The sequence below is a fragment of the Equus caballus genome, chromosome 11, assembly GCF_041296265.1.
Source record: "Equus caballus isolate H_3958 breed thoroughbred chromosome 11, TB-T2T, whole genome shotgun sequence".
Lineage (NCBI taxonomy): Eukaryota > Metazoa > Chordata > Mammalia > Perissodactyla > Equidae > Equus > Equus caballus.
Window position 1 is genome coordinate 37,342,237 of NC_091694.1, and position 21,377 is coordinate 37,363,613.

The 21,377-nt window shown below is 46.5% G+C and overlaps 2 protein-coding genes across 4 annotated transcripts; one reads left to right on the forward strand and one right to left on the reverse strand.

Annotated features, from left to right (window-relative positions):
• Positions 1-879: 879 nt before the first annotated feature.
• LOC100057859 (C-C motif chemokine 4) lies at positions 880-19,855 on the reverse strand. Of its 3 annotated transcripts, none has more exons than XM_070227605.1 (5): positions 19,296-19,855; positions 15,529-15,602; positions 2,462-3,118; positions 1,838-1,952; positions 880-1,264 (listed from the first exon to the last, which is right to left on the reverse strand). In XM_070227605.1, exons 3-5 carry the CDS (start codon positions 2,535-2,537, stop codon positions 1,177-1,179), a joined length of 279 nt encoding a protein of 92 aa, XP_070083706.1. In that variant the 5' UTR covers positions 2,538-3,118; positions 15,529-15,602; positions 19,296-19,855; the 3' UTR covers positions 880-1,176. The 3 variants fall into 3 exon arrangements, with proteins under 3 accessions (XP_070083706.1, XP_070083705.1, XP_001503938.1); XM_070227604.1 differs by lacking the exon at positions 19,296-19,855 and adding an exon at positions 16,232-16,384; XM_001503888.6 differs by lacking the exons at positions 15,529-15,602; positions 19,296-19,855 and adding an exon at positions 12,066-12,362.
• Positions 12,135-14,028, forward strand: CCL3 (chemokine (C-C motif) ligand 3). The gene is given in 3 exon segments (NM_001114941.2): positions 12,135-12,290; positions 12,997-13,111; positions 13,534-14,028. Coding segments are annotated over 3 exon segments (282 nt in total). The 5' UTR covers positions 12,135-12,214; the 3' UTR covers positions 13,625-14,028.
• Positions 19,856-21,377: the final 1,522 nt, after the last annotated feature.

Sequence of the window (21,377 nt, forward strand, 5' to 3'; positions counted from 1 at the left end):
ATTCTATGTCCCAATGGGTCAAGGCTTGATTGTGCACGTAATTCTGTTTCAGAACCGTGTTCTCTCTGACCCATATAATAGGAAGCTCTGATAGAAAGATTATTAAGGAGACATGTCTTTGGGTTACTCCTGCATCACACCAAAACCAAACCTGATATTTGTTCTTCTGTCCTCATAACACTTCACACTTACTTCAGGCTTTAGAGAGCTGACCCACTAACCAATCAAATCCGCATGATGACCTGGGAGGATAGACACTATGCCCATTTTAAGTGAAAAAGCTGAGCTCAGAGGGGGAAAGAGAATCTTCCAGATGTCAGGCCTCATGATGGGTCCTCTATACCTCATCTTGTAACAGCCCTTCAAAGCAGAAATTACCCCCACTTTACAGGTGTGAAAATTGAGGTTTAGTAAGGCAAGATGACTTTCCTAATGATATGATGATAATAAGTGATGGAGGCCCGTTTTTCTGATTCTGAACTATTTCATCTTCCCCTGATATTGTGCTGCTGCTGCTATTGACAATTTCCCTATAAGATGCTGAAATGATGACCCTTAGCATCACAGCTATCCTTTTGGGTCATCCTTTCCTGATGCTCCCCAAAGAGACCTATACAAGCCTTGGCAAGTCACATCACCTCTGTTCCTCTGTTTCCTAATCTGTAAAATTGGGGGTAACAGTCCCTACTTCTTGAGGGTGTTAAAATCCTTGTTGAAATATTAATGAGAGTGTGTCTTTAGAGCACTTTGCCCAGAGTACTTATTAAGTACTCAGTAATTGCTCATTCTCGTTGTTTTTGGAAACTGTAGTTTGTCCCTATTAATAATACCAGGCAATTCCTTTCACCTCAAATCAAATTAAAACACAAAGAAACTATCTACATTTTTTTTAAAGTTTTATTATGAAAACACATGGAATCAACTGCATTATCCATGTATCTGCAATAGTACAGAAACAGTGATGGTGAACCATCCCCATGGGGGACATGTGTCCTTTGGCAAAGCAAACATAAATAATGGAAATAACACCAAATACATATACACAGCACATAATAAAGACTCAGTTAAGAGAGACTACTGAGAAAAGTCGTGAGCACTGAGGGCGTGTGTCTCTCTGAGAAGTGTCGGGCTCAGGTGACCTTCCCTGGAGACCTCCTGCCCTGCACCTGGGGCGGCTCAGTTGAGTTCCAGGTCATCCATGTACTCCTGGACCCAGTCATCACTGGGGTTGGCGCAGACTTGTCTGCCCTTTTTGGTTTGGAATCTGTGGAGCAAGGAGTGGACAGATTAGAATCCCATGGGACCTTGTCTGTGGTAGGTATTCCCTTCTGCTTGACCGTAGTTCATATTGGACAGCTCTAGCAGGTGGGAAGACACCTCCTGGGGTGGTAGTGGAACCAGACTCCCTCTAACTTTTACTCTGGATTTAGCTGTGGTCTCCCAGGTTGTCCAGATTAGGAACCAAGGAGTTTTGCAATCGATATGGATATTTCTCCCCATTCATTTCCCATTGCCCCTAAAAGTGACTTTCCCATGTTTTTCTTAGCATGGTTTAAGAAATCAGCCCACATGTCCTGTAATCGTTTTGATTTTCCCTGGTTCTCTGGCCTCTGGCTAACTTCCTTCCCAGAAATTCCCTTCCCCTTCCCCTTAGCTCCCACCCAGCCCCCTCCAGGACTCAACAGGTGACTTCACGACCTGTTCCTCACTGCTCTCTGGGAGGGCTTCAGCCCTGAGACCTGCCTCGATCCTGATTGAGCCCCTCATCCCCCAAATAGGCCCCTTATCTAATCCTGCCCTCACCCTTCCCCCCCAGTGGCCTGGGGTTGATACTCACACCACGGCTGGCTGGGAGCAGAGGCTGCTGGTCTCGTAGTAATCCACCACAAAGTTGCGAGGAAGCTTCCGCAGGGTGTAAGAGAAGCAGCAGGCAGTGGGAGGGTCTGAGCCCACTGGAAAGAAAGGCTGGGATGAGACGGAAGCTCTACACGGAGCTGTTCATTCTAGCTTCTAATTATGGATATTTGGTGGGCATCTCTGTCGAGCTACCAGATCCCCAAACACAGCCCCTTATATCCAATTCCACCCACACTGAGTAGGAGACTTATTCTGAGAATAAGAATCCTCAGAGAGGATCAGGAAAGAATTCTGAAGATTGGAGCTGGATTGGGTCTCAGAGCACATGTCTAAGTCCTTTCATTTTACAGATGGGGAAGCCAAGGCACAGAAGAGGAAGCGACTTGCTTAAACAAGTCTACTGGTTTCTATTTCTTAAGAAAACAGGAACTTGGATGTTACTGAAGGGCTACTAGGCACTACATTTAACAGTAGGCTACTTGAAAATCTTCCCAGCTCCCTCTTGTCCCATGCCCAGATTCCACTGCTGGACCAGCCCCAACTAGGAAAATGGATGCTGCTCACACCTTGCCTCTAGGAGTAGCAGCTGAAAGAGTGGACTTACTTGGTGCTGAGAGGGCCGGAGAGCAGAAGGCAGCCACCAGCACGAGGAGAGAGAGGACAGTCATGCAGAGTTTCATGGTCTCGGAGGAGGAGAGGCTTTCTCAGAGCTGAGACTACAGAGCGCAGAAGCTTCAGAACTCGACTGTGTTCTGTGCTGATGCTGAGTTGGGAGACCCTCTTTATAGGGATTCTGAAGACTGGGACAGAGGCGGGGGCACAGGAGGGCGAGTGGAATTTCCATGGTAGAGATGATGTCATGGTGGTGATAAGGAAACTGAAGTTGCCCGACAGTGAGGAGCTCTGCACAGCTTCTCCTCCCCAGGGCCGTGTCATCACAGAGGAAGGAGGAGGGAGGTGGAGAGGAGAAGAAGTGGGCTGCACCCTAGAGGGAAGTGGTACACCAGAGACAGTGACCGAGACTGGGGAGAGAATTGCAAACCCGAGAGGAACGATGAAACATTCACACCTGCTAGAAGGGGCTTGCAGGCAAGAACCATGCTCTTCTCCGTGGTTGGCTTCTCCAGAAGCTGGAGGCTTTACGTCAGTCTTTCCAGGGTTGCCACAGCCTGGCCCAAGTAGGAAGGTGGAACCAAGACTCCATGTCCATTCCTGGGCCTCCTTCTGCTGGGCTGAGTGACTTTACTGCCGTGGAAGTTTCCTTGGGCATAAAGAAAGAGTCCAGCATTGAATGTGCAGGACCCAGCATGGCAACTCAAGAACATTTATAGCTTCTACTTATTGAACATTTACTATGTCCCAGGCACTGGGCAAACTGCCTTATACACATGACATCTAATCCTACCGTAACCCTGAGCAGGGATGTGACTATTCTGGAGGCCATGAGGATCAGACAGGAGAGCAGAGTTCACTGATAATGTCTTGACCACACAGCTGTTGAGTGCAATGCCAAGAGTTGAACTGAGATTCATCTGACTCTAAAATCCATTTTATTTCCTACCCTATCATCTCCATAACAATTGTAGAATGTGACCACAAAGAGGGAAACTGTTGACTGCTATGGGCTATGCCACTCACAAAGACCCATGTTATTAGGGCTGAGTTCAGGAGGGGAGTTTGGGTCAGTCTGTCTGAGAACAAGGAGGGAATGGAAAAGAAATAAAGGTTTTAGTATGTTCACTTAGAAAAGGAGAAAGAAATCAGTGAGAATCAAGTTTGGAAGACCCAGATAAGGAATGTTCCTCTAGTACAAAAATGGGATTGGCCACCTAGCAATGAGTTTATCTATGTTACATGCTTATCAGATGTATTATCTAAGCGTGTGGGTGTTTCCCAACTGTCCATAGGGATTTCCTCGTGTTCACGTAAAGCCCTTCCTGGTTTGGCAGCTGCTGTTGACCAAAGGTGACTAGGTGAAGCATACAGAGGTCAGGATACAGTAGCACGTGAGGTGGGGCAAGCGGAGGTAATTAGGATCACTGGATCAAGATCACTATCCACTGCAGCTCCAGCACTCTGACCCAACTGCTCACCCCTCGCCTACATTGCTACCTGCTTCTGCTCTGAGAAAGAAAAATGAAGAGTGAAATGAGGAAGTCAGGCCTCCTGGGTGCTGTTGAGGTGTGGGATAGGAGGGGTCAGAGCAGCATCTTGGAGTACTTCAAGGTCACTAAACAAAGTACAATGTCATCCCACCTCATCACTCTCCCACTCCCCCCCACCCCACCACACACACACGCAAACTCTACTTTCCACCATCCTTTCTGTCCTTGCCCTTTTCTTTGTGTGAGTCTTCCTTCAAATGTTCTTTTCTTCACCAAGAGCCCCATCTCCTCTCTAACAGTCTATGATCCCTGATATCACATATGCTAGTATTTCTCATGGTCTCCCCTGGTTGGTGGCGTTTCATCTTCATGCATCAAGGACCTTGCTTTAAGGGAAGGAAGATGTGTCTTGTGTTGCCCACAACTTTGTTATCCATAGCATTTCCTTCAACCCAATTGAGTAGTCATCTGCTCTGTCAGGGCAGAGAGAGCTGAAGAAAGCCCCATTCTTGCCCTCAAAGAGTTCTTAGTCTAGGGATGGTGTTGAGAGTGACAGAAATAACTATCCCATGAGATGGAATGAGGTAAGTGTCATGTCATAGGTAGAAACAAATTGTCAGAGAGCTCAAAAGATGGAGACGGTTATCACTCAGCTGTAAATGGATAGTTCCAAGTCAAGTCTAAATCCCATTGTGTGCTAAGGAGGAGTCCTTGACATGGAGACCTCTGTCGAATGAGTGGGGCGTGCTGGTCTTCAAGCTGGGGGGGATTATGAAGCGAGCTGCTCTGGGTCATCAGGAGAGATGATAGATAAGAACGGGTGATTAGTCTGCATTGAGCCACACAACGAGTTTGACTAGTGACTTTTGCTTCCTAGCCTTGCTTTGATCTTTGGCTCATGGAAGTAAAATGTTTTATGCATTAAGGTCCCAACAATAATGCTGCATTCACACCGGTGAAATTCCACACTAAGAGTACAAAGGACTTGTGTCAATATGTTTAGCCAAATCAATGCCCTCCAAGATTTATACATTGAGGCCACTTCTAAGTAATAGTTGATAGAGAATGATAACAAATGCCTCTCAGATACATGACAAAAAAAGTGCTCATCTTCCCCAGAGGACCTTCCCCGACCTCTCTTCCAACTGAATCCTGCATCTCCCTCTGTGCTCCTACAGCCCTGTGAACTACTTCCATTGTATCACCTATAACACACCTATCTATTTGGTTGTCTCCCCGATTGGAAAGGGAGCTCCTTGATGCAGAAACTTTGTTCTGTTTATCTCTGTGTACTCAGTAGGTGTTTGGCAAACACTTGTTTAATAAGTGTCCAGAGGCAGTCCAAACTACCAGATTTAAGGGGGAGGGGGGGGCGGGGGGGGCGATAGGTAACATGGACTCAGGATGTGAACTCCATTTAACTAAATGAAGTAAGAATGAACCAGGCATTCTGACACTCTCTCCAAAATGTGATTCCCCAGCCCCGATGGGGTGGTAATTCCCTTCTTTCCCCGGCCCTCAACCCACATACCCAGTGGTTTTATCATAAGGGATACAACTCTAGGACTCAACTCTTTCCAGCTCAGGGGTGTGAGAAGCAACAACGAGAGTCAATCATGGTTCCAGGGAGCTCCATATGCATTCTGTGGGCCATCCCCTCATTCCTGATAGGGGAAATCCTTCACTTCCCCTCACTGGTGGTAAGGCAGAGGTTTCCCCTTCCACACCCTTGTCTGGGACTGTGCTCATAACTCCATTAAAAGCACTTTCACATCTATTTTTTCATTTTGTCCTCCTAGCCTCCTCAAGTTGCAGCCAGGACTGGCAGCCACAGCAGTAATATGACCTTGTGAATGCCCTGGTACTTTTTTGACTTCCTCTAGCATATCCGCATCCATGGTTTTCTCTGATCCCAATCTGTTTTCCTGTCAAACAGATTGGGAAGCAAAACCTAGAGAAGTCAAAAGACTTGATCAAGGTCACACAGGATGTGTGTCAAGACCCAAGATCTTCCAACTTCTGGTCCAGAGATGACCAAACTTCCTTTACAGGTGTGACCCTCTAAGGTCACACACGTAGGGGGTCTCTGAAGGTACCAGACTCAGATTACAAAGCTGCTGAGGAGCAGGAAACAGAAGTGGTCAATCCCGACATCCAGTGCTCTCCTGGAAGGAGGGTGCTGAGATGCGTGAGTGCTGGGGAGGCCCCTGGGTGTCAGGGACAAGAGCACTAGCCTTGAAGAGCTGGAATGCTTGGAACTAGATAACTCCTTGAGAACAAATGTTAAGACTGGAAAGCTAAGGTGAGCTAGAATATACAGTCATTTTGCCAAGATGATAAACCAAGAAGAGGTAAACTCTGTGGTTTTGCCAAAATGGTAGCCAAGTCCTTGGGGAAATGGGAGCAGAAATTGGATTGTAGATTGAAGAAACAAATACACAATTATCCAAAGGATACAGGGTTCAGGATGGAGTCTGGAGGACAGTGAGCTGGTTGAAGCAGTTCACCAGGGATGGCCACACTCCACCCCTCAGCCAGCAGCCCCACTCTTCTTAACATGGGAATGGCCCTCCGTCACTCACCGTAGCCTGTTCATTGGCTCTCAAGGGCAGAGGGCAGTTACTTAGGGGATGTTAAATTCCTGGGAGAAGGTTTAAGCTTTACCAGTATTTGATGGGTTCAAGAAAACTTTCGGTATTCCTTATGAAGCATCCTTCTTCCTTCAAATGGTGCTTTTCTATCTACCAAAACTTATACAAAAATGGCATGCATGATATTTCATTGCATGGATATACCAAAATCCCTATTTAACCATTCTGTTACTTAGGTCAGCCCATTCAGGTTATTCTAACTTTTCTCTATTATAATTGAGCTGAGACCTGAAGGATGATTAGCCAGGAAAGAGTGAGGGGGTGGCGTTAATCAGGCAAAGAACAAGAGCCCTCCACTTTTTTAAATATATAAAATAGATTTAGTGAAATATTTCACTAATAATGATTATAGTAGGGCCCGGCCCCGTGGTTGAGTGGTTAAAGTTCTGTGCGCTCTGCTTCAGTGGCCCAGGTTTGCAGGTTTGGATCCCAGGCATGGATCTACTCCACTCACCAACCATGCTGTAGTGGTGAGTACAAAAAATAGAGGAAGATTGGCACAGATGTTAGCTCAGGGCGAATCTTCCTCAGCCAAAAAAAAAAAAAAAAGTAGTAATTAACATTTACTATGAGCCAGTAACATTCTAATCCTATTATAGATATCAGTGTATTTAATCCTCACAGCAATCCTCTGATATAGGCACTATTACTATCCCCTTTCACACGTAAGGAAACTGAAGCACAGAGAGGTGAGTAACCTATAGAAGAACTCACAGCTAATACATAATAGATTTGGAAATGACACCAAGGAGGTTTGGCTCCAGAATGAAAGTAAATCAGAAAAGGAAAACGTGCTTATTACAAATTTATGTTAAAAGCTTAACAGCCAAATTTCTGTTATTATGATGTAAAATCAAATCTTTCACTTTTGCATTTTGCATGTCTTTGAACAGTGAAATCTATGGATTTTTCTCTTCTCCTTAGAAAATTAAGAGAATTAAATAGTAATTTTCCTTATTTGTTCTAAATCTTTTTTTTTTTTTTTTTGCTTGAGGAAGAATTCGCCCTCAGCTAACATCTGTACCAATCTTCCTGTATTTTGTATGTGAGTTGCCACCACAGCATGGCCACCAATGAGTGGTGTAGGTCCACGTCCAGGAACCAAACCCGGGCCACCAAAGTGGAGCATGCCAAACTTAACTGCTAGGCCACAGTGCCAGCCCCTATGTGACCTGAATCTTAATCTCTGTGGCTGTCACGGGATGTCCCCGTGCTTATAGTGTTTCACTCTGCCCTGGGATTTATACAAAGGGGACATTCTGCTTTGTCAAGTTGACACGTCATTCATAAACAGCAGAGAAGAGATCTGCACTCTTAAGGAACCGCGTGTAGTTCAGAAGGCTGAGTCTCGGTTTCCATGAAACGTGAACACAGCAAGAGATGAGGCCAAAGAAGTAGGCAGGGGTCAGGTCACAGGGGAGAAGCTTCCATTTCATGCTGTAAACAATGCAGAAGACAGAGACCGATTTGAGCTTCAGCAAAATCACTTTGGATGCTGTGTGACAGGACAGAGTGAAGAAAGGCAAAACTGGAAGAAGAAACAGTTGACAGGACACCCTGAGAGGTGCCATGGCAAGAAATGATGAGGGCCTGACCTATGACAGTGGCAGTGGGAATGGTGAGAAGTAGACACACTTAATTTCAAATACACAGTCGAGTCAGTGATTGAAAAGATGTAGGAGGTGAGTGGGAGGGGTGAGTCAAGGGTGACTCCCAGGATTCTGGCTTCAAAGCTGGGTAGGAGGGGATGCTTTTTACTGAGTAGAGAATACAGAAGGAGGAGCAGGGAGACAGGGGAGGGGTCTAATGCAACACCAGGATGTATGCCCTGATCTGCTGCACACACCAAAAAGTGGCCAGAGGAGAATGACAAGAACTCAAGATAGGAAAGGGCCTGGCTGCAGAAAGAAGGGGCTGCATCAAGGAGCCATTGTCTCTCTAGGATGCTAGAAAGGGGTCCCCAGGATACTGTCTCCACCTTACAGGAAAAGCGGGGCCAAGCCTGCTCCAACCTCACTCTGTGGACCACACCTGAAAAAAGGAGGCAGAAGCTGCACCAAACAAGGACATCATTATCAGTGATCCTATCCATGGGGCCACTGCTGCCGAAGGGAGAGAGCTGAGATTGATGCCTGGGGAAACGGAGCTGCAGGGCCAGAGACTGGAAGGAAACCAGTCCAGCAGGGCCAGGGCATGGGAGGCAGTGAGGAGGCAGGCAGAGCAGGACACGGCAGAGATGCTGCCGAACATGAATTGTTCAGCCAGGATTCCCTGTACTTGTGGCTAAGATGTTCTGCTGGACTGAAGTGGGGACTAGAATGAGCCAGAAAGCTAGGACACAAATCAAGTGTCTTCATGCTGGAGGGTCCACCATGTCGACTGCTGGCTACTTTTGTCACCACTACCTTAGAGACCTTGGGCTGTCCCCCAAAGATTAAGACCTTTTTCAACTCCGTAGTGGGACTTGGGATATAACACATACTTTTAGTGAAGTCAGTGATTTATTCATCCATTTACCACATATTTATAAAGCTCCACTACACGTCAGGCATTGTGGTTATCGTTGGAGATAACAATGCTAAATAATGGAGACAGCGGAATAAAAGTGATCGATTCCCTCTGTGTGATCCAGGCGAGTCATTTCACCTGGGGAGATCACTTCACCACCTACTTACTAAGACCCTTCCACCTCGACTGTCCTGAGGCTCCTCATGTTATTCAAATTCAACGTAGGCATGTTAAGCGCAGACTTTGCATACAAGTCTGTTGTTTTCCAATCCAGGAAAAACACATATGATAAAGGGCTATTTTCTGGGTTTCGGATTGATATGGAAAGTCTTACAAATATATAAACACTAAGGTAGAATTTTATTTTCGATAAAGCACCATTATTGAAAAGAACAAAATTATACGAAATAGAGACTGTTTCAGACAACTCACCATGTGATAATCATCATGTGCTAGGATTTGGTTTAAATCAACCAAGAAGACATAGTATGAATTGGGTTTAAAATCAACAGGACATAATCTAAATTTTTGAGGTGAAAATCACATAAATAACTTATTATTATTATTATTAGAATGTGGTAAAGCTGTAATCAGGGAAGTAGACAGTTAGGTCCATTATCAGAAAAGTGATTGATTCAGCAGTTTCCATTTCCTCCTTCTTACCCTGCCCAACTCCTAGACGCCAGCACTCAGAAACTGAATCACGAGCGTGGAGGGGGTTCCCCAAGAAGAGAATGAGGGAATGAAACGCAGGGCATCACTGGGGGGCTGGGGAAGAGGGGGTGGGGTGAGGAGGAGGCGCTGTCTGTGATCTGGAGTTTCCGAGGAAACAAGTGATTGAGAGTCCTTTTTTGGAATTGACAGCGACAAGGGAAGACACCTGGATGCTACAGCCCCAGGAAAACCAGCCATTGCCCCTGATCTGGCCTTGGCTTCACCTCCCTTGTGACCAGCATCAGCAATCACGTGGATGGGATGGAAACACAGCCCATATGTTTTAAGAGAAGTAATGCTGCAGACACAGGAAGGACAGAATTCCTAAGATGGGAGCTCTCCTTGCTTATGTCCTACTTCCTCCACTGTTCTAGCTCCTTTTGGGGGGAATTCAAGGCCCTCCCGGTGTGGCCCTAAGTTAGCTTCATCATCCATGTTTGTTCCAGCATTCTGTAGCTACACTGAACTACTCACCCCTCCCTCTGAGCCAGCAGTTTCACACCTGTGACTCTGCACCAGCTGGACCTCTACTGCCACCCATCTCTACATGTGCAAATCCTGTGTAGCTTTCGAGATCCAACCAAAGTTCCATCCTTTCCGTGAAGCTTTCCACTATCCTCCCAAGGGAGGTCATTGCTCCCTCCTCTTGGTGTTCCGAGCTTTCATTTATTTCTCTCCTAGGAATCAGCACATTCTGCAAAGTGCTGAGGGCACCTGTTTATACACTCTAACTGCTCCTCCTAGACTGGGGCATCGAGAGGACAAAGCCCATAAAAAAGAACCAAGTCCATTTCTCTTTACAAAATGTGATTTATGCTTATTAATTATGTAATAATCAAATAATAAAGGATGGAAAAGGAAAAAGAACATAATCTGGCTGAAAAAGTTGACCTTTCACACCACTGAAACTATGAATTGAAAAGAATAAGAAAACTGCTTCGAATGTGGCATTATTTATGCAAATATCATACAGGTTCCTTAAAGTAGTTCAAAGAAATGGAAATCAAGACTTCACTTTAGCAAAGGCTGCTGGACGCAAACTTCAGTAAATTTATCAAAAATTCCTTTCAGATTAAACAGTTGACAACAACCTACTTTCTAACTGGTGTTGTTGTAAATGTTTTAAAGCAAAATGTGTTTGTAATTTGTGGGCTGACCAGGAAAGTAATATTGTCACTTTAAAAAGAAGACGGAAAAACTCTGGAAAAAGAGGAAAACAAGAAAATTAATCACCCACAGATCTATCACACAAATATAAGTACTATTGATGCTTTGGGGCATTTATTTCCAATACTTTCTATTTTTCTATGCCTAGTGTTTATATATAAATAAACTATATCTATAGTTATAATATTTGTCATATACGTGTGTATATACACATATATACTAGTACAAGTCTTCCTCTTGTACCATTTTTCATCTCTTTTTTACAACTGATGTTATGATTATATTTCTGCTACTTCACTTCACTCAGTTAAAGGGCTTAATAACAAACAATCCAGTTTATATACCGTAATTTACTTTATCATTACCTGATGGAGGAAAATTTAGGTTTCCTTATTTTAGAGTTACAGATGATGCTGAGTCAGACATCTTTAGGGTTGAAGATGCCTCCATATTTGGGTTTGTTTCTTTAGAACTGTTTCCTAGAAATGCATTTTCTCGATTCAAACGGGTATAAATATTTTTAGGCTCCTGACATATTAACACCCATGTCTAATGTATCTTTGATCCTCAGTTAGTGTTTAACCCGGTGCCCCTAAGCACTCAGTGAGTGTTTGATGACAGGACGGAAATGTGACCTCATCCTCCTAGTCCTCCAGCAGGGACGCCTTAATTCGGTTCCTGGCATCCAAGGCAGGCTCGTGCCACCCTCCAAGGCGACATGACCTCTACCCCATCCGTGTGGAAGAAGAGAGCAGCTGAGGAAGCCCAGAAGTTTTGGCTCTGTAGGAAGGAGGGGGCTGGGGAGTTCATGCACACACAGATCAGTTCTTATGGGAAGGGACCAGCTAAGAATAGCCCTGGGTCGACACACACCCCTCTCCTCCTGCTCACGGGGGAAACCATTTCCTCACAAGAAACCAGAACAAGTCTGAGTTGCAGGCTGAAACATATAGCTCAGAAAAGCTATTCTTGGATATCCTGAGTCCTTGTGGTCGTGGGGGACCCTGAGTTGTGCAACACTCAGCATGACAGCACAAATATACTTAAAAATTTTCCTTCTCACCCCCGGATTCCATTTCCCCATCAGCCAGGGCCGCCTATAAAGAGCAGGGGAGATGGCTTCGCACTTCAGAAGGGCGCAGGCAGCAACAAGTGCCCAGCACCGCCTCAGCTCTGCTGACACTCGGGCCCACACTCCATCCGCTCAGCATCATGAAGGTCCCCGTGGCTGCCCTTGCCGTCCTCCTCTGCACCATGGCCCTCTGCAGCCAGGTCTTCTCTGTACCATGTGAGTCTTTGTTGTTGCTGCGGGTGTCCCCACGCTGGCCATGGTCAGACCACATCAATCTTTTCTTGCGGCCTTGAGAGCCCCCAAGAGAAGATAGAGAACTTCTTAAAGGGTTACCAAAGATCTTGGCATTTCTCTACAAGACTTTTATTTTCATCTTTATAAAAGGGGTCTTGGCTATCCTAGTCCCCAGATCTGAGAGCCAGGCTGGGGTAGGGGAGTTGCAGTCCCATTTTACAGATGGCAAAATAGGGACCTAAATGAATGAATTTGCAACAGGTAGAACCCAAGTCTGGTTACCTCCCAGTGGGTTATTCTTCTTCTAACTCACCCTAGGTCCCCCCAAAAGCTCTGTTTCTTGGACGCCTTACGTCCAAGGCTTCTCTTTTGCTTGGGTATGAATTCTTGAACCAGACAAAATTTCCTGAAGGGAGATGAGAAAAGAGAACAGTCTGTTTGGATATCTGAATCACACAGAGAAAGAGAGTCCAAAACAAAGAGTCAAGGAGCAAGAAGGACATAGATGGCAACAAGGACACAGACAGGGGTATTTCCACACGAAAATGCCCAGCGCCCTCCAGTGACCTTGACTCCCAGCCCATGGCCCGAGCAAGGCTGTCTTCCTCCCCCTCTCAGGGGTCAGACTGAAGAGCTTGCCTTTTCTCCTGAACTATGACTCAGGCTCGTTCTGTTCCTTCCTCTACAGTCGGTGCCGACACCCCAACTGCCTGCTGCTTCTCCTACGTCTCCCGGCAGATTCCGCGCAAATTCATAAACGACTATTATGAGACCAGCAGCCAGTGCTCCAAGCCAGCCATCATGTAAGTGCCAGTCTTCCTGTCCATCCCTGGGGAGACAGGGAGGTGTGGAGCTGGGGGCAGTGCCCAAGGGCACAGGCAGGCCAGGGGCTCCATCCTGGAGAGACCCAGCCCCCTGGGGCCTACCAAGCATGCAGGACCCGGGTCTAACATGTGACCCGACCTGGCCAGGAGCTGGCAGAGCCAGGGAGGGCTGGGCCCAGCCCAGAGGGAAGAAAGGGGAAGAAGGAAGTGGCTGCAAGGTCCTCTGAGGGACTCCCTGAGTCAGTGAGCGCAGCCCTCTGGCCTCAGATAGACAGAGGATCCCTGGGAAAGTGGGTGGGCCCTGAGCTGCCAGGTCCGAGAGTGGGACGGAGGTGCCCCAGTGGGCCCAGGAGTGCCCTGCTGGCTTCCTCAGTGTGTAATCCTTCCACTCCTCTCCACAGCTTCCAAACCAAAAGAAGCCGGCAGGTCTGTGCCGACCCCAGTGAGGCCTGGGTCCAGGAGTACGTGACCGACCTGGAGCTGAGCGCCTGAGTGGCCAGTGACCTCGGCAGGCTGCCTGGAGCACAGGGCTGGGCCTTAGAAACAGCCTCGTAACCTCCACTGCTACCTCTCCCGTGGCTGCCTGCTGCCAACAACCACACTCTGGGACTCTTCCTGTCTTACATTTCCACTTATTTATACTATTTAATTGTTGTAATTTATTTTCAATGTCACACTGTATTTGGAGCTGGCTCCAAGAGATCCTAAGACCCCTCCTTCACTGCCCTTCTCTTCCCCCTTCACTTGCACTGTGATTGGTGACAATTGAGTGACTGTCATCAGTTTGTTCTAGGCAGAGGTGGCACCAAAGCCACCAGGCTGACAAATGTGTATTCGATGTTTCTGTCCGGGGCTGCGTTCAGCCCGGAGAAATAATAAAGATGGTCTTTTAAAAAGGAAACTGGCATTGAGTTTGGTTTTGTTTATCTGGCAAATCAGAATCACTGGCTGACAGGAATAAAAGGCAAAGAACAGGAAGATGGGAAATGGAGGGAAATTAGGAGAAACGGAAAGGGCTGCCCCAGAGACACTGCTTTACGCTGGACACCCATTTCCGGATCACTGAAATTATGCATATTCTATCAATCAAATCACAATGTACGTGTTCTAGGAAAAGTGGCTACTCCAGTGGATACTATTAGGAAGAGAATTTGTAGTACATATTTACGATTAAATCGAGCTTTCTTAATTGCTAACATATTTGAGACTTACTCTAGGCTGAGTGCTTTTTATGCAGTGTCCATCTGATCTTCACAATGAAATAGTACAGCTTAAGTACTATTAACATCCTTATTTGACAGAAGAGTAAACTGGGGCTGTGTCTCAGAGAGGTTAAGCAACTTGGCCAAGATCACAGAGAAAGTAAATGGTACAATTGAGTTCCAAAACTAGACTTTGATGTAACTACAGACTTTACTCTTAACCACTAGCCAAGGTGTTTCCCGAACCCCAGTCCACCTGTACCCCTATCACAAGCAATGATGGTTTAAGCCACTCACATCAGAATCTTTAGGTGTGGACCCAGGAATTGATATTCCTACCAAGTTTACCAGCTGTTCCACATGCATGTTATCCTACATGCGGAGCAGGATTCTGTTTAGAAGTTCACTGTGAAAGCTGAGTTATTGAGCAGATGAATTTCCTGAGTGTTAGTGATAACCACAAGAAATGTACACTGAGCTAAAGTCCTTTTTACAGCAGGAAGAGAAATTCAAAAGACTCATGTGAAAACCAAACATGTATTCATCTTCATGAGCCATGATTATTTTGTTTTGTGTAAAATAATCTAATTTTTCTATCCAAAATTAGTTGAGAATTGTAGTGATCAAATTCTTTAGAGTATAATTAAATACTACTGGTAAGCAAACATTAAAACCTAGATACCATTTGCCCCGATTCCATTTCTAGGAATCTATTTTGTAGCAACACTACCAAAGGACAGGACTATATAGGCACAAGGATCTTCTTGGCAGCACGATTTGTAAACAGGAAACAACCATCGGTAAAGGATTAAATGAGCAGCAGATCGAGACGCCCATCAGTGGGATATTCCACAGTCAGTAAAAAGGATAACACACGTCTATATCCATGGAAAGTGCCCACACATTATGTGCAAAAGGTATATGTGTTTACATTAGTATATGCATATATACTCTCCGTGCATGCTACAGGACTATATGTATAGAATGATATTATTTTTGTTTGTATTTTTAAAAGCCAGATGTGTATATGTATTTACAAAGGCAAATATATGGAAAGATACATATCAAATAGCTAACTGTGGTTTCTTAGAGGAAATGGGAGTATTATCATTATTATTCTTAGGAATGGGGACTTTTTATTTTCTGTACTTCCTTTTTATCTGACTTATTTTTCAGTGAGCAGGTATTGCTTACCTCTCCAGTCTCATCTTAACTACCCTTTGATGGGCGATATTCCATCCATTGGAACCACTTCCTGGTTGGGATTCCTAGTTGACACAGAAGACAGAGCTCAGCTTGGCCAGTCATAAGAGACATGATGCCATATGGCTTCTATCTAATGAGGGCAATGCAATGAACGAGTCCTTTTGCCCGAGGCATTCATATCACACACACACACACACACACACAAAGCTCCTTGCAGGCAACATTTTACAATCCCCTTCCATTATGAGGGGCCCCATCCCCAACCCCCCACACCCATAAGAAGTGTGAAGGCGCTATCCAGAGAATGGGAGGAACAGCCTTCGTTCCTAAAGAAGCCAAGCTGTCACTGTTTCTCTATTGGCTTCCAGCATCTCAAGACAAACAAAATCTGCTCGTTCACACTGAACTCTTTCTAAAGGTTTGGCAATCCAAAGCCAAAGGAGAAGCTCAACCATGCCCAACATTTTCTAAAGACAAGTATTGTGAGCAAGTAGAGCAAACAGAACAAAGACCCCTTGAGGGAAAAGGGAGAAGGAGAATTGCATTGTCAACCAGGGTATAGGGCATTCAGAGTCTGAGATGTGGCTGAGATCTTTTGTCAGCCCCTCTGGCTGACCTCCCTGGGGAATGTCCTCCCTGGACTCATCTGAGATGTGCACAGGGGAGGAGTCCTTTTCTGGGCACTGCCTACCTTCTGCCCATGTGAGCCAGGAGCCTGGGGTTTCCTTAGGTGTTGAGCAATCAAAGAGCCGTTTTGGGCTGGGCTTGTGGTTTCCTTGGCAAAGTAACGCCCTTCTAATGATGGTAGGTTTCTGATCTCTTTGCTTCACAGCAATTCCATGGGCTAGATAACCAGAAGCAGAGAGCTTGTCCATCACATATTTTGCATTTTAACTGGGGTTGGGAATGTGTGCTTCCTAGCACGGGCCTCCATACTGCAGTCACCCCTTCACCCCACCTCCTAGCCCTCTGCTGAGAGACCTCTGCCCCCATCTTGGCCCCTGCACAGGTGGGGCAACGTGGGGAAGTGATAAATATTTGATGCTTGGCCCTAAGCCACGTCCTCCCTGCACCTTCTGGAGGGAGCTGATGGCCCACTTTAAGGCAGGAAGGTAACTCTTTCATAGGACAAGGTGGGGAGGGTGTTAGGGCTGAAGTTGGACCCAGCCTTCTCTCCTGTTAGGTCTCTCACCTCCCTGCCTCTGCTTGCACTAACTTCAGCGTGGAGTAGAAAGTTCTGCAATCACAGCCCTTAGAGACTCCAGATTACTGGCTCGCAGTGGGCAGCTTGGAAAGGCCTTTCTTAGCAAAGCTGAATTTTTTTCCTTTTCCAATTTTCAGATGAGCCCTTTTCAAAGTAGCTTGAACTCCTTCTTAAAGGACCCTATTGATGGATGCAAGAAGTAGCTATTATAGTCCAAGATTCAGAACCTCTCCTGTCAAACTCCTTAACGTTGCAGCCTTACTATTTGGCACAGGGTCTTAGCACCAAGATCCGACAGACGTTCAAACAACAGCGGCAACACCATGTAAGAGCAGTTCTCAAAAGGTGGTGCCCAGACGACAACACGAGCATCACCTGGGAATGGGTTAGAAATGCAGATTGTAAGCCCCTCTCCCCTTGTAGAGGGTGTGCCCAGCCATCTGTGTCTTAACCAGCCTCTGGGTAATTCCGATGCAACGCAGACCCAAGTTTAAAAAGCACTTCCATTTACCAAGGTCCTCACCAAATTCCCTCCTACCTTTTCAGTTCAGCCAATCCCACACTTCAGTCAGGGGCTACTTTGAACAGACCCCATACCTCTGCACAGATACAAGTCACTGTATCTCTCAGGATGCTGGTAGTTTCAAGGAGGAAAACAAACCAACCCAACATACAGAGGCTTGAATAAATGAACCTGCAGTTCCAAGACTGAAGGGGACAGGGGTTGCCGTGCCTCCAGGCAAAGCTGGATGTGCAGGTCCTGTTTTCGGATCTCCCTTCCAGGTGGGAGTCCCAGGATGGCTGCTGGCACCTTCCGGTGTTACATGAACCCTTATTGATTTTCTGCAGGGAAGACAGAGAGCCTGTGTCCCCAGTGAAAAGTCACCAGGTTCTTTCAGATTTGACTGACCTTAGGTCAGAAACCCAATTCCTAACCAATCCTTATGGTTATGGGGATGGGTTTCACTGATTTGCTTAAGCTAATCAAGGCACGTACCTGGATCTGTGGGTTGGATAAATTTCACGTAAACTTCAAGTCTGAGAATTATGGGGAAGAGAGACTTCCCAAAGGAAGCTCAGGTTCCTGGTATGAGGAGGGATGGAGAATAGATGCTAGTCGGGAAACACATGTGTTCACTATAATGTGCTTGTCTTTTTCCAATGGATTTTTTTCCTGATATATGAAGGGCACTGACACTTGGTATGTGATGAATATTTCTTCTCCTTTGCTCTCTAGATTAGAAACTGTTAGTCTTCCACCCTCCTGAATCACTTTATTTTTAAGAAGATGCTGACACGTGTGTTTCCTGTTGCTCTCTAAATGACTATGGCCCAAATCTGAAGCTAAAGAGACATTAGGCTCTTTGTGGTACTGAAGTAGCCAGTAGAAAATAGTGCTACATGTCCACTCCAGGACATACTAAGTGGGGTAGAATTGGCCCTGCCATGGCACCACCCCACCCTGCTTCATAGAAGCACACGACCCAGGACAGGGGAAATGAAGCACTCTCAGATAGTGAGTCAACATTACTGAGATTGCCCATGTTGAGAAAGAGAGGGGAGTCCTTTAATATCGGATGGACAGAGTGGCGGGTGACAGGAGATACCTCATACTCACTGCTTCTATTCCCCTTCTTTCCTGGGAACACCACCCACAAAAAATATTATATGGGCTTGACCACATCCCCAGACACTGGGTGGGTCCTGATTAAAATAAGCCAATTTGCCTCTTGGGTTTCTTAAAACTTATCATTACAACATAAGCATTTCCCATGTTATTGCATTGTTTGTAAAGCCTCCTGAATAGCTAATCAAGTGAAGATACCATGATTTTCTTCACCATTCCCATATTGTAGGTAATTTAAATTGAGTCCAATTTTAAATTGCTATCAATATGCTAGGACCAAATGTTCTTTTGCATAAACCTTTTTTCCATATTTGAATTACTTACATAGGAAATAGATTCCTGGACATGGATTATCTTGGTCGAAAGCATTTTAAGTTTCCTTGTGCACATTAGCACCCATATCTAACACATCCTTATGTCCTTTGTTTTGTGCTTATTGAGGCTGTTGATGAATCTCTCTTGAAAGAGTGGGTGTCTGAAAGGCTGGCTGTTCCCGCATCACTTCTGAAGCCCAGGCTTTGCTAATACAGCTTTGTCCACCTGGGTATGGTTTCAGTTGGCCTGTGCCACTCAGGACTCATGGCATCATTACGTGTGTCGCATCTATGCCATTAGAACAGCTGTGGAATAACATAGAAGTTTCTGCTCTGCTGGGGGAAACTATGACTACAGAGTTCTAGTGAGGAGGAACTGGCTAAGTGTGGTTCCAGGGTGACACCAACATCTCACCTCCTCTTGCTGTGGAAACCACTTCCCCATAAACAGCCCCAGTCAAGTGAGCACTTGAACCCTTCTTGCAATACCCTAAGCCCTGTGGTTACCCAAGACCCCTCTTGTATGTACAAGTCAACAAGACTCAACTGTGCTTCAAAACTTCCTGTCACGTCACTCCCAGTTTCCATGTCGCCAAGGTCCAGTGCTTACCTGTTATGAGTAGGGGACATGGTGTGGACCCCAAAAGGAGTTTGGTAACAGCGAGTCTTGCTCTGGCCCACACTCTTGGGCCCCCATGGTCCTCCTCACCGTGGCCTTCTGTTCCCGGGCCTCCTCTCACAATCTTCTCCTGCTCCCATTTTCTGTTGTTCCCCCACTTTCTGGTTCAAGTCAGACCACATCACCAAAGTCCTATGGACAGAGATACTCAAGCAAAGTAGAGAACTTCCCAAGGGGTTTTCAAAATGCCCTGTGCTATCTGTTCAGAAGGCTTTTCCTTCCAAAGTTTTATCTTTCTATTCTATACAACTGGAAGGCAGAGTGGGGGGCGTGTCCTATCTTGGGAATGGGAAAATTGAGTGGGTTTTCAACAAGAGGCAGAATCCAGCTTCAACTGCTTCAATTCCCAGTAATCAGCCGAGTAATAAACTCACCTCAGTGCCACCTAATAGGTGACTTACAGAGATAGTCTCTCGCTGGAAAAAATCTCTTCTTGGACAAGACGAAGTTCACCAAATAGAACTAGAATAAGAGGCCAACTGTTGATTTAGCTGCATGCCATGTAGAGAGAGAGATAGAGACCATATGTAAGATTAGAGCAAAGTAAGAGACAGAGGCGATCCCAGATGGTGAGGTGGGAAGACCCTGAACTCACCTCCTCCCACGCACGGAATCCACAGCTACTTACAGAACATTTTCCTCTGAAACAGACCTGACAACCAGCCGAGCAGCCACTTCACATCGGCAAAGGAGAAAAGAGCGACATGGAGGTGGATAGGAGAAGCTGAGATGGGGTCTCCCCATAAACCTCACCCCTGGCTCAGCAACCCACAATCGGGAGGCAACTCACAAACCGGGAGCTTCTCCCTGAGGAATGAAGGCTTCATGCCACCGCGTCAGGCACCCACCCCAGCTTTTAAGACCTGCGCATGAGAGAGGAGCCCCCAAAACGTCTGGCTTTCAAAACCAAGGTCTCACCTCCAGGAGACCCAAAGGGTTGTAGCAAACTGAGAAACACCTCTTACAGGCTCAGCACAGACTTACTCGCCCCAGGGCCCAGCGCAGAAGCAGCCCTTTGAAAAGTGCCCAGGCTTTATCACGTCAAAGAGATTCCTTTGCTGATCTTAAATCGCTGGCCCCAGGGGCCGGGCCTGAAGAGAGGCTCTCCAGGACAGGGGCCCTGGAGGCCCATTTTCCCCTCTCCCTTACTAAAGCAGGCAGGCAGTTTTTTTTTTTCCACTCTGGATGTTTTCTTTCTTTCTTTCTTTTCTCTTCAGGCGCCATCTTTACCCTCCAGCCCGGAGGTGCCATCTTTGTGCTCTCGCTCTGCCTTGCTAAAGCCCGCAAGCACCATCTCTTTTTTTTCCTTGGAGGGTGCCATCTTGACACTTCCTCTGCCACACTCCACAGCACCAGTATCTCCCAGAGGGGAGCTTTGACACGCATCTGTTGCCCCGGTTTTTTATCTCGGGTGTCCTGGGTTTTGTGGCTACCACCCAGGGCACAACCTTTGATCACCTGGCTCTGGTGGCCAGGGGGTGTGTGTTCCTGGGTCCCGTGAGGGTATAACAATTGGGAAGTCAGTTCTTGGCCTGCTACCACCCCCAGGGCGCTGCACAGACAGCAGACTGAAACACCCCAGTCTCTCTGAGAAAGAGCCTATTTGCTTGTCCTGGTGCTTCAGCCTGAGGGGCAGGCTTCAGGGCCGCTGCACATCCAGAGTCTACAGAGGTGACCTCAGGGAACAGAGCCCCGCAGGCCACCTTTGCGCTCTCCCTCTGACTCCATACAGCTCGCCAGTATCTCCCAGGAAGGAGCTTATGCACTCATCTGGAGCCCCAACTTTTGCCTGGGACTGTTACCCAGGGGACATCTCTAGATCGCCTGGTCTGGTGGCCAACGGGACTTACACTTGAGGTCCTACAGGACTGTGTATATATTTGCACACTTTAAAAACTGCTGCCTGAGGGTCTGGCTTCCAATCAGCCTGAATCTAGGTGCTGACTAAGATGTCCCCTCTTTGGGGCACTGACAGGTCCCTGCACACCCTCAACAACTGGGAGCCACTAAAAT